Genomic DNA, 13,637 nt, shown 5'->3' with positions numbered 1-13,637 from the left:
TTTTGCTTCCCTTCCCCTATGTTCATGTTTTGTATGTTAAAGTCCTCATATGAGTGAAGTAATAGGATATTTGTCTTTCTCTGACTATTTTCACTTGGCATAATACCCTCTAGTTCCATCCACATACTTGCAAATGGCAAGAATTCAGTGCTTTTGATTGCTAAGTAATACTCCATTGTGTGTGTGTGTGTGTGTGTGTGTGTGTGTGTGTGTATACACACAACTTTATCCATTCAGCCATCGATGGACATTTCCCAAGCCTTTTCTGATTCCAAACTCGGGCTCTCTTCTGGGATGAGTTTGCTATTGTAAAGTAGCTTTGCTCTGGTTGTTGGAAAATGTCCAAGAGCATGTAATTCTTTTGTCACTGAGATTTTGCTTTTTTTTCCCTCTCTTTTCAAATGTATATTTCTTGTTTCTGTTTCTGGATTTCAGCCATAACACAAAAACAACATCTTGGTTAGACCCTCGGTGCCTGAACAAGCAGCAGAAGCCTCTGGAAGAGTGTGAAGATGATGGTAAGGGGTTAGCAGGTCTTGGTTCAAGGGTGCTTGGGGCTTGTTCACATGTGCAAATGTTAAGGTGTTAGAGCAAGTTCAACCAGTATTTAACAATTGAGTTTTTACAAGGTAATCTAATTTCTGGTAAATAAACTGTAGTTTCCAACAGCAGGAGGGGAATCAGAATTGTTTTATTTATTTTTGATTTTTTTAACATTTATTTTCAAAACACAGAGAGACAGAGTGTGAGAAGGGGAGGGGCAGAGAGGGAGAGGGAGACACAGAATCTGAAGCAGGCTCCAGGCTCCAGCTGTCAGCACAGAGCCCAACACAGGGCTAGAACTCACGAACCGCGAGATCATGATCTGAGCAGAAGTTGGCCGCCCAACCGACTGAGCCACCCAGGCACCCGCAGAGTTGTTTTAAAAGAACAATTTGTTTACACATAAAGGCAGATGCATGCTAGTATCTCCATTAGAAACAGAACCTTAATACAAACTATTTCAATAAGATATAACCTCTGGCTTTAGGACCTTGGAGAAAACTCTAGAAAATCTCTAAGAATATAGAAACCAAGGGTGCTCTGATTACTTATCTATTGGATCCTAATCCTATATAACGAAAGTCTGAGAGGAAAAAATCAAGAACTTTTCTTGAATTCTACATGTTTCTTAACTTGGCATACAGAAATCAGATCGTGACTTCTTTGGGAATTTCTATGTAACTTAGAATATATCCTAATTATCAAAAAAATAGATTCTTCCAAGAAAGCCCGAGGTGTTACCCTTAGCCCTACTCTGCCTGCTAATCTTGAAAAAGAATCAATTGGCTAAAAGAGCTACTATTTTAAAACATTTATTTCACAGCTTTGGGATTTCTAATTATTTTTCCAAAATGAAAAAAATTAGAACAAATGTTTCCTTTTCAATATTCTGAAGGCTGTCCCAAGTTCTTCCAAAATTACTTTTTGACATGGACACATTAAAAAGGAAATGGTTTGTTTTGCTACTCATTATTCATTTCTGGCATTTGAATTAGTAGTATAATTATGGATTATGTATTTTACTGTAAGATAGTGAAAGTTTATTAATGTGTCCTATGGGGCAGAATTATATAAACTTGAGGTTTGCCTACAAATGTAAGCCACTAAAGTATAATACTGCCAAAACCTTGTACTTCTGGATCATTCTGTTCTACATGGATTGCAGATACCATGAAATGAGCATAAAATTGTGTGTTCATATTTATGGGAATGACTCCAAGTGGAAATACAAATCCTTCTGACTAAGGAGGCATGAGTGAGATGCTCATCTGATTTTGGTTGCTGAAGACAGAATGGAGCACATGCGGTCAGCCTCATTACTTTACATGCTTAAGGGATAATGAACTGTCCTGATTATCCAAATATTATGCTTAATATATAATACAAAAGTGACCAGTATTCAAACATTGCAACATAAAATACATTCAACCATAAAATTTCAGGGAACAAAATTTCGTCTTTATTTGATGCTTGATGATTTTGAAGGCGTTTTAGACTTCTTACTACCATAAGATCTTCAGTGCGGTCTCCATTATAATTATACTGGGAACATAGAAAAATGCCTGTTATTATAATTTTATAGATGATAGAACACTCCAATAGCTTTTACCAGGAGAAAGTTAATGGAGTAAAACTGTTGGGTAGAATTACTGAATGAGTTTTGTGACCAAGTCTATTACAGTTCACCCTTGAACAACATGGGATTGAATTGCAGTGGTCCACTTTTATGCAAATTTTTTCAATATACTGGAAATAGTTTTAGAGCTCTTGGACAATTGGAAAATCTTGCAGATGAGCCATATAGCCTTGGAATACCAAAAACATTAAGAAAATGATTAAGTACTATTGTAAGAAGACAGTATAAAATACTTCTACAAAATAAGTGTTGATTGACTGTATTATTGGCATGGCTTTCAGTCAATAGTAGACTATTTGTAGTTAAGTCTTGGGCAAGTCAAAAGTTATACACAGACTTTTTGACTGCAGAGAGTCAGTACTCCCAACCCTTGTGCTGTTGAATGGCCAACCATTATTTTTGTTCTTAGAATTCTTATCTTTGATGTTAATGTTATTACCTTTAGAACGAGTATGTATTCATACCAAATACTGTTAGTTTATTCCTTAATCCCTTCAACATTAGGATTCATATATGCTCTTTCCAGTAGAAAGTATATGTATGTCTGTATACAAAGTGTAAATATATAACCATATGTTACCACTCTAACATTTATCAGGCCCCACATCTGCATCTGCTGTTGCCAGTTAACATAAATCTGCCTTGCGTTGTTGTATATGTCATGACACCAAGAAGAATAATGTTTTTGGTCACGGTATTCCTGTATTTAATTTTTGTTCTCTGGAGGCCATATGCACATGGCCTGTAACAATATAGCATCATAGTTATTGTAAAATTTTTATATATGCTGTTTATTGACTCAAAAAAGTGAGAAGCTGGCTTGGAACTTTGATCTTTAGTTTATAACTCCTTTTGTTGTTTCTGTATATCTAGTTGAATTAGAAGCCTTCTACCTTGCATTTGAGCTCTGGGCCAGTATTTAAAACTGCCTGGTTGATAATGCTTTTTGTCTGAAAGAGACTTCAAACTCAGTCTGAATAAAGCCCAACTAAGGATATGTCCCGCCAAAAATCTGGTCCTCTGTAAGTGTTCCCTATCCAGCTGAGGGTAAAATTCAAGCATACCTATGAATGCACCTTGATCTCAATTTCAACCCATCTACCCTCTGAGCTTACTTTGCCTCTCAGATATCTCCGGAATCCATGCACTATTTTCTTCACCGCCTGTAGCATCCTAGCCCAGGTCACACTCCTCTCTCACCCACACTCTTGCCTCCTCTCCTTACCCAGAGCACTCTTTAAAATGTCGGTGTGATTGTGGTATCAGTGACCACCCTCTCGAGCCCTGTTCAGTGGCTGTCTGCACCATACTCAGTTCTTCCCCTATCTGGTCCCTAAGCCCCAGGAGGCTTGGCCTCTGGCTTTTCTCACCTCTGCTCCTCTCCACTCTGCCCTTCATCCACGCTAGCTCTCTCTTAGAATATTCTTACACTTCACCAGCAGATACTGAATGCTTCCTATGTGTCCAGTGTGTCCTAAGAACTTCAGATGTATCAATGGACACAGCCATCAAAATGCCCTGCTGTCATAGAGCTTAAATTTCAGTCATTCTTCACTTTGAAGTCTTTGTTGCATTGGGCAGATCCTTCAGGTTACAGGTCAGGGACTGTTTCTGTGACCTTGCCTCCAGATACGATTAGTTCACTCTGTGATGTGTGTTACTTTAGAGACATTATCACAGGTCTCATTTTAGTTTATTTATGGAAGGTTGGGATTTGTCTCCTCCTCCAAGGGATATGCGATTTGTCACTTTGCACCTAACTGGCCCATGGTAGCTCTGTCATTAAATACTTATTGGCGAAATGATTGAATGCATCCCCAAAGACATTATTGGATAATATTTACAGTGGCATTTCCTTGAAAGATTTTATGTAAATGAGATTCCATTTTAAGAAGCCATGCTAGCATCAGAACTTATTGTTGATCCCTGAATCATTTTCCAATCAAGAGTTCACAAGTCATATAGTAAATACCATGTTGATTACGAAAGTCAGCACTTGAGTCATGTATACATCCATCTATTCGTTTACAAGTATTTAGGACCTACCACGTACCAAATAGTGTACTTGGCACTGAGCATTTCTCAGTGGTGAAAACAGTCTTCCTGCCATGTTGGTGGAGCCCACAGTAGAGGGGACAGCTGCCTGCCCTGAAGCTGGCAAGACTCTACACATGAAATGGTCTGTTCTGTGCTGTCCTGTGCTCCCTTATCAGGTACAGGACAGTGTTTTACTCACAGCAGGAGGAAGTCAAGAATGGAGAAGATCTTGACCGGTTTTGCTTCCTGCCTTAGTGAGACCATTGTCATTCCAAGATTGCTGGGCTCTTTGGCTTAGAAGTCGTACACAGGAAACAGCGCCTTCCCATCCTCGTTTCAGGGCGGCCTTCACGCCTGCTTTCCTCACGTGCAACATCCTGACATAATTCATCTCTAACTCCCTCTGTCAGACCCTGAAGCGTAGCGCATTTTACACTCTGCATTCTCAACTTGACCTCACCTTCCATTTCTCAGGCAGCCGTATTACTTATAAGTTAAGTAATGAATATAATTGCCTCACTGATAAGAGGCTTATTGCAGCATTAAAAGGACTAATATTGGAAGGTGTAACACCTTTGTCTGCCCGAAATAAAGGCCTGTAATAAGTGACTTTTAAGAACATCGAAACCGCCAAGGTATTTGTCATCTTTTACAACCAATCAAAGCCCGTTTTGACATGCACGGAAATGAACCATATAATTATGTTGCCAATACCAACTCTTAACCGCTGTGTGATTTACACTGAGGTCTCCAGTTTACTAGCCAAGCCAGTGAGCTAGGCCACCATGCAGGTAAGGACGAAACAGAGTGACGTGTTTGCTGCCGTTTTTCTGAGGGGAGTTTTCTTTCTTGGTGTTGGTGTCTGAATTTTTCTTTCTCTCTTTTCTGTCTCATTCCTGCTATTCCTTTGGAGAAGAAGGGGTCCACACCGAGGAGCTGGACAGTGAACTAGGTAAACCCTCCCAGCTGCATGACCTGCCCTGAATGGTTTTGTCTCCAGTGAATTGCTTAATCCTTCAGTTTCTTTGGTCTGCCCTTCTTCAATTATGATTTTCATTCCGGCTCACCCGTGAAAGGTCAATCTTACAACCCTTGAGTCTGACTCACAGGCACCACGCAGAGTTGTAATAAGTTGTGTCTACAAAGAAGAAGTCTGAGTGAGTGGAGACTGGGATGAGTTAGCAAATTGGTCCTAGGGAGTCTTGCAGCCTGAGGATTAGGAAAAGTTTAAGGAATGGATGCTTGCTGTGTCCCTTGAGCTCTCCTATAGCCCTCCGGCAGCATCCTTTCCTTCATTGTTTGCTGTGGGTGGTTAGCCACATGGGCCACACATACAAAAAGCAAAGCAAAACAAAAATAAAAGCCCACCAAACTAATGAAGGGCCTTTGTAGGAGTAATAGCAATACAATAATTCTCCTGATTAACCAAATAGTTAGTAACTGTCTTAGTCTTGTGTTACTAAGTCTCCAGGCACATGTTGACTTTGTTACTGTAGTGAATGGCTTGAAAACCAGATTCCGAGCTTATATGTGACATAGAAGCTTAGAGTGTATATCAATGTAAACCAAGTCCTGACTAGTCTAGCCATTGCAGTCTAGAAATAATTTACATTAGCGGATAATATCAGATGCTTTTATCTTTGCTGTTGGAAGACATTGAATTCCATCCTGTGCTCAGTTTTATGTTCAGCTTTGGACAATATTAAAATTAGTTTGCCTTCCATCTGATGCATCAGCTGAAGGATAGGGTAGAAAGCACAGGTTTCAGCTAAATTGCACCTAAAAGCCTTGACTTATTGAACATTGGCCATCATAAATTTTTTTAAAATAGATTGTTTAACATCAGTATGAATAGAATTGTTCTGAGATCATTGCATCAGCCTGAGGTTTTTGAGATTGCCTTCAGAACTAAAAATGTAAATACTTAATAATAACAGGTTATTGTTTTCATTTGATTTTGTTTGTGTTTGTTACATAATAATCAATCACGGTTGACTGGAGTTATAATCTATTGGAATTTAGCTCTGTTTTTCTTCCAAGTTTGGAACATTCCTGTTGTAACTGATAGATAGGCCAGCATTGGTCAATAACTATTGAACAGAACTTATCTTTCAAGATGTTTAATAAGTTGTCCCTGTTGTCATTGCGGTAGGAAGGACTTGAGATTCATCCTCTGTGACAGAACAATTTAAAACTTACTTTATCAGAAAAAGATAATTAGTAATGTTAAAGTAATTGAAAAAGACCCAACTGTGTTTTTGAGACACAGAATGAGTGCCTTAGTCATTTGCTGAACTAGTTCCGAGCACTCTTGGTGGTGACTGATATGTGTGAGTGACCACTGCTGTTCATGGGTGGCCGATGGAGATACTCTAGCTGTGCATGGGGGGCACAACCTTATCTGGTTCCATGGTAGTTTGAATGTTGACACTTTTAGGAAAGATGTTTCTGTATTTTTTCCCCTTGTAACTATAATACTGTAGGAACTTAACCTATGCTGTTAAAGGTTGAAAACATAAGCATTAATGGCTACATAGTATCACTTCTCATGGTGATAGGCATTATTTGGGGAGATGGTTTGGTAACATGGTAGAACTCTCTGGGGTCAGATCAGGCTGCCTGGCTTCTTATCTGAGCTCCCCTGTTGACTGGCTGTGTGACCTTGGGCAAGTGGACTTGCCTTCTCTTAGCTTCCTTTTCCTTTTCTGTAAAGAGAGGCTGAAGGAGGAGCTCCCAGGGTATTTGTGAGGAAACCTAATGAGAATGTGTCTTAAGTTTGGCCTGGTGATCAGCACATATTGTTGGGTTTACTAGTTTCATTATTTATTAACTAATTCCCTCTTGTTGGACTTTTTAATACTTCTTACGGTATTTTTTTTTACCTTTAGTATAGGTCAGGGGAGGAATATATATACCGTAGAAATGACCCAAATGTGTCCTTCTAGGTAGAGATGGGACTCTTGATTCTGGCCTGCACATATCCACTGTGTTAAAAGTCATGTTAGTGGGTGTACACACACACACACACACACACACACACACACACACACACACATTCATTCATTCCAGGTTCTTTTAACAAGCTCACTGCCCATTTTCTTAATAAGAGGGTCCTAATTTCAAACAACAGCACCTGTCAGGTTTTCAGTGAACACTGGGATTCCAGATGTGGCAAGGAAATCCTCTCTCTGATCTGCCTCTGAGGGAGGGGGGAGGGGGCTTGGGTATCGAACACAGATCACGTGATTACAAAGTTGTCATTTCTGAACTCTGTTGTGTGAGCTGGGTTAGTAGCTCCATTATGCCACTTTGGTCTGTAGAATTTATCACATCCTCTGCAGACATCTTCGCATAATTGAAAAGTACTTGCAGAACCTCCTTTTGGAATTGCAGAGTATTTGTGTCCTGAAACCAACTAGGAGAGGTAAGGGACAAGGAAATGAGGTTGCTTCCCCATCTAGGCTAGGTCAGTTTTGAAATCTGTCTGTGAATGTGAGCACGACTTGCAAGCTGTGTGCTGACAAGTCTCTTGAAAAGAACTTAGAGCCTTTGACTGCTTCATACTTGCTTCTGTGTTGACAGTACCGTATGAGATTCTTAAAGGAAGGGCTAGCAAACAAGCAGGCCATACAATTCTGCTCTGTTCCTTTTCTGCTTTCTTAGAACACTGCCATTTGTTGAGCCTACATGCCAGGTGCTGTGTCAGATGTTCTCTAGGCATCCTCATTTAATCCATAGTTGACCTTGAAGTAAATCCCAGTGAAAGATGTGGTTCCAAGACATCAAGTAACCAGCCCAGTGCCAGATCTGTGAAGTGGTAGAGCTAACATTCAGCCCAGGATCTGGGCAAGCCCAAAGGGTCTTAGCTGCCTAAAGCAGCTGTGACAGGTTGTATATTCTGGTCTGATGTCCAACAACTGTGAGACATAGAGGCTGACTCTTTAGGTGACATCAGAGTGTTTAGTAAAAAAAAAATTGTAATGTCATTAGTTTGAGGGCCTTGGTATTTTCTGCCATTCTTCGTTTTTTAGGACCAAAAGACCAATTTGAGGGCAAGCATCTTCCTTTTTTAAATTAATGACCCATTTCTATTTTAAGCATTAGGAAACTAATTCCTATTATTAAGTTAATTATCACATTGGAAGTAAGAAATCTATCTTTTCAACCGAAAATGAGCTTTTAGCTTGGACAATGAGAAAATTTCTGAGTTTGCTTATCTGTTCCAGAAGATGTGTTTAAATTTACAAATGTCCAGGAATATCAGTTGATCTGCCACATTTCTCACCTCTAGAGTCTAAATTGTTGACTAGACAACAGGACAAAGGTCAGAGGTGACTTTTTTTTGTACCCTGTTTAGCCCTCTATCAGAGCACTAACAATATGCTGTTTGAATTGTCTGCATAGTTGTGCACTAATAATTATCTTTGCATCCCTGGTGCCCACCATATCCTTAAGCGGAAGTGAAAACTCTTCACGTTTGACAAACTAGTAACTGAATGAGTTAATGTACAGTGTACTGTCAGTTTCAGGTGTATAGTGTAGTGATTCAGCAATTCTATATTAAGTGCGCATCACGATAAGTGTACAAACTAACTAAATCCTTAATATTGCCCGTTTTACCTGAAGATAATCAGGCCGAATATTCACGGGTGCAAGTTTTGCAAAAGATTTGGTGCAGTGAAACACAAAGTTTCACACTTCCCCCTTCATCTGCCCCCATGCCAATGCAAACACAAGGCTGTGCCCCGATCTGCATTTTTTTAATCTTCAATTTCTCCGCTCCTTGGAAAGATTTTCCTGGTTCATTTTCATTTAAATGGTAATTTCCAGCTTTGTAAGAGGAAACCATTTCCCAGGCATTTGCTTTGCATCAGTTCGTAAGACTGGGCGTATAAAAATGCCAAGTTGTATCAACATCTGCAAATTGGACCTGTCTTGCATTTTAGTAGCTTGTGTCTCCTGGAATTCAAAGACTTCTTTAAAACCTGGTAAGTGATTAAAATAAAAAAACTTAGAAGAAAAAGGGGGAAACCCTGTCTCTTTGTTTGCAAATAGATAACATGTGGGGCAAAAACCATGAAATCAATGTCTCTTGATATGCAGCCAGATCCTAGCAAAACATAAACTTTGAGTCATTAGCATGTGTGTTTGGGTGCACGCGTGTGACTCCGATTCAGTGCAGGCCTGGTGATGGCACATGTCAGCCCTGAGCCTTGAAGAAAGAATCATTCTTTGAGAATAGTGACTGCACAATTCCTCGAATTTAAAAAAAAAAAAGAAGAAGAAGAAGACTCTAGTGTTTCAAAATAGGGGATATTTCAAGTATTTGTAACATTCCCTTCAAGTCAGTCTTCATAGCTGGCTTCCAGGAATAATGATTCACACTGGAGTGTGGCGTTAGCCAAGCTTGCCTTAACTGTGTATGTATGAGAGTGGCTTTGAAATTAAGTTGAGTAATTGCGGCTCTGCTCAAAAGAATTGTTTAACGACACAAAACACACCTGGTCGCTTCTTTTACCAAGTCCAATAATCTGGTGCAACGGGCTTTTTCACAGTAGATTTTGGCAGAACTCACTGTTAGCCAGTTAATAAAGTTCCCGCATCCAATATGAAACCTTAGGGAGTCAAGTGCAGGAGAGCATGATTGAGTTTTCAGAAAGGCACGTAAATCTGCCAGTGCCAATTTCCACCACCACAAGAAAGGAGTAAGATCTTCTCCCCAACCAGTCAGTCTCAGGGCGCAGGACCAGCGTGTCTGCTTTCATAGGCAAGGTGCTCCGAAAGGTGGGCCTGTCTGAATGTAGCAGTTGAATGATAGATGCAGGCAATTAGAAAGCCCAAGCCCATGTGGGCATTTTTACTTACTCAGTAGCATTTTAATTAGGAACACGGAGGAAATAAGATGCAAATTTTATTTTATTCCAGGGAGAGCAAAAGCAGCGCTATTATATTGAAAATGAAAAGAAACATTAATTTTCAACCATTTTTTGTTTGTGTGGTAAAGTAGCCTGGAAATAAAATGAGAAAAGTATAAATATTTAAGACATAAACTAGGCATTTAAGGCAAATTTTGACTATATTTCCATTAAAATCTAATTTAAGAGTTGATTTAGGACAAAGGCATCTGGGACTATATTTTATTAAGTTGTAGTGGCTTATGCAAAGTATCAGTAAAGAATTGTCCCTCATGTAGAGAAATACACTGATAAGTAAATATAAAGCTCACTTTTTGTTGTTATTAGAACACATGGATTTAATTGGATTTAAGGCATTTTTAAGCATCTTTCTCTTTATCCCTCACTTCATTGTTAAAAGTTCTTGGGTTCTTCGAAAATATGGTCTTCTTGCTCTAAATCTTCTTTAATTTTTCAGAACTACCTGCTGGTTGGGAAAAGATTGAAGACCCTGTCTATGGTATCTACTATGTAGAGTAAGTGGCTGTTAATCCATATTTTAGTTTGTACAAAATTATGTATGTTTATGCTGAACAGAGTTTGCCATCATTATCAGGTACAAACTGTTAATAACAACATGATGATTTTGTAATGAAAATATATATGCATATTTTAATGAATGAGAAAATATTCAGTGAATCTGAAAACAGTAAATTCTAAGATTCATGAGGGCACGATCCACACATTTTGTTTACCAGTATTTTACCAGGACCCAACACAGGCCTGGCATATGCCAGCGCCTCAGTAAGTATTACTAGAATGAGTGAATGAATGAATGAGTGAATGGATCAAGAAAAGCTAAGATTCAATAGAGCACATGAGCAGGGGTTACCTTCTGGCGGAAAATGTGTTTGCCTACTTTTTGCCCTGCACAGGTCTGAACTTTTCTGTAATCACTTATTTATTCATTCAGACTTTACAAAAGCATTATACACATCTTAGTGATGTATGGAATGTCACCAGAATTAAGAAGATAATTGAGAACTGGCCCAAGCTGAAAGACCTTACACGCTACCTGAGGACAATACACATAGCGCCTAGTTTCCATCTTTAAGACTTTCAGACCATCCTCATGACCTGTGTGGTATGTCCAGTTAGGATGATCCTGGAAAAAAGAAACCCAAGCGATTAAACATTGTAGCAAATATGCTGTATATCATTTCCTCTGAGCAAGAGGAGAAATCACTAATAAAAAACCCTTCGAGAGAAACAAATGCCATATAAATATTCCATCGTCATAATCCTACCTGATGCCGTAAAGATAACTGGCAAGCTTTCTATCCCTCGTGCTCCTGGCGATGAGAGGTCATCTGTATAATGGCCTAACGATAGGAGAATATGATACAAATTGTCAGACTGTAAAATGCTCAGCATCTTATTATAAAAAATTGTGAGTTTAATATAGCAAGTGTCATTGGCCAGTACTCAAGTGGCTACCTATATATGTGACAAGAAGCAGGATTTGGTGACTTGGGCCATCAGAAGGGCAGTGTTGTTTCTCTGACCCTGACAAAATAAAACCCCTGTGTGTCCAGCACATCGTCTTTCTTGCAGGTGCTTAGTGAATTCCCTGTTTCTTCGGGGCTCATTTTGAGTTCTCCTTCAACTAATCTGTACATTAAAAGAGAAGAAGAATAGGTGACAACAGCCTTGTAGAGTAAAAGGACTTGGTTTGAGGGGCAACTTATCTGCTTACTCTCTGGCCCTTCTCTCTGTGTTCTACCTGTTACGTTAGACCGTTTCCTGCCATTAAATTGCCCACAAGAATTAGCAAGTAAACAACTCATCTTGTAGTAGAAATTAAAGGTAGTCTATCCACCCTGTTTGACAAGCCTGCCTTTAAGAAATATTTTGAGTTCTGAATACTATAATTACTATATCATAGATCTGATCCCAAACTTCTAATGAAATACGATTTTGGATAAAATAAGAAAACGAGTGGATGTATGCTTGTGTGTGTATATGTTTGTATAACATGTGTGTATCTACACTAAGGCTATGGCAAAAAAAAAAAAGGAAACCTTGTATGTACATGTATGCATGTAATTTTATTTTGTCATGGCCTTATTAGTTTTGGAGAGTCTGAAGTATCTGGGTCTTTGTCACTTTGAACACATCACATTTGCTTAGGTTAGCTGCATTTGGAGTTGTTTTTATTGCCTGAGGCTCATACTTTTAATCCTGACTTCGTGTCCACTGATCAGAATAGTCGATGATGTTGGGAGAGCCCTTCTTTTAACTGTGGGTGAGTGCTGAGGCTTCTCTGAGCTGTCCTGGGAAGCCACTCAGCAGTTCTGGCATTGCGCGATATAGACCACATCCTATCTGCACTTTGATCTCATTTTTAATAATTCTGCAATCCTCTTTTTGTGGAATTAAAGCACCTCCCCGAGTCAGGTGCTTCCTTGGACATTTGGAAGAGTCAGTCGTTAAAACCCTGCAATTTGAAAGCAGACAGACCCAAGCTTGCATGCCTCTTTGCTCTAGCAATATAACTAGCCCTGTTATATTAGGTGAGTTAGTAATTGCTCAGAAATTTACTATCCCTCTCCATAAAATATGACTATCAGTAGGACCTACCTCTTATCATTTATTGAAGATTTTGAAATAAAATACATGAAAAGCTGGTAGCCTCTGTAGGCAGTCACTCCTGCATTGCTTTTTCCTCTTCCTAACTGCACATTTTGACACGTGATGGTCAGCCTCTCGGACCACCTGCTTTGCTCGGTTCTAGGCAGGGGACTAGGCAGACTGGCATTTGGCTTGTGGGATGAACTGTTTTCTAACCAAATATTTTCTGCCTCCTGCTCCAGCCACATCAACAGGAAGACACAATATGAGAACCCGGTTCTAGAAGCCAAACGGAAGAAACAGCTTGAGCAGCAGCAGCAGCAGCAGCAGCAGCAGCAGCCAGAAGGTTCACTTTCCCTTGCTGTGTTGGGTAGAGGAGCTTGGGGCAAAGCCTGGGCACTGACACCCCCGTGTGGCCAGAGCTGGCCTTGATGTTCCCGTCCTTCTGCATGCTGTGGACTTGATGTCCTGCGGGGTGGGGGGATGGATGACAGAGCCTCTGTTCTATCCGGAACCCAGACGGCTCGAGCGGGGGGCCCTACCCCAAGGCCCCCCAATCTTCACTTTAATTTAGAAAGAGGCCATCATCAGACTGGAGAACTTTCTGGTATGTTTACATACCAGCTGGTGTCTAAATTCAAACTGCTTTGAGCCCTTGGGAGGAGTTACTGTGTGTGAAACTAACTTCTAATTTTAGGAACTTGACATGTAAGAATCAGAAAAACCTGGCAGTTTTGAATGCTTTTTAAAAACTGTAAGTTAATTCATGATCTTTATAAAAATATGAACAGTTCAAGAATGGAGACTACTAAATTCTCCCCTGCTCATTCCTATCCCATTCTCAATGATAGACACAGTGCAGAAATTTTAAGTTTATTTATTTTGAGAGAGCCTGA

General features: G+C 39.7%; 1 protein-coding gene across 3 annotated transcripts in view; it reads left to right on the top strand.

Annotated features, from left to right (window-relative positions):
* Positions 1–13,637, top strand: part of MAGI1 (membrane associated guanylate kinase, WW and PDZ domain containing 1) — a 624,267-nt gene that overhangs the window by 524,764 nt on the left and 85,866 nt on the right. For 2 of the 3 annotated variants that reach the window (XM_029916403.1, XM_029916405.1), the window contains exons 6-9: positions 436–518; positions 5,133–5,168; positions 10,589–10,646; positions 12,984–13,087. In XM_029916403.1, coding sequence (XP_029772263.1) covers positions 436–518; positions 5,133–5,168; positions 10,589–10,646; positions 12,984–13,087 — 281 coding nt within the window. The remainder of the gene's footprint in view (positions 1–435; positions 519–5,132; positions 5,169–10,588; positions 10,647–12,983; positions 13,088–13,637) is intronic. The other variant, XM_029916404.1, reaches the window with a different exon arrangement.

This window comes from Suricata suricatta, chromosome 12 (genome assembly GCF_006229205.1).
Source record: "Suricata suricatta isolate VVHF042 chromosome 12, meerkat_22Aug2017_6uvM2_HiC, whole genome shotgun sequence".
NCBI lineage: Eukaryota > Metazoa > Chordata > Mammalia > Carnivora > Herpestidae > Suricata > Suricata suricatta.
This window is presented reverse-complemented; position numbering and strand designations above follow the sequence as displayed.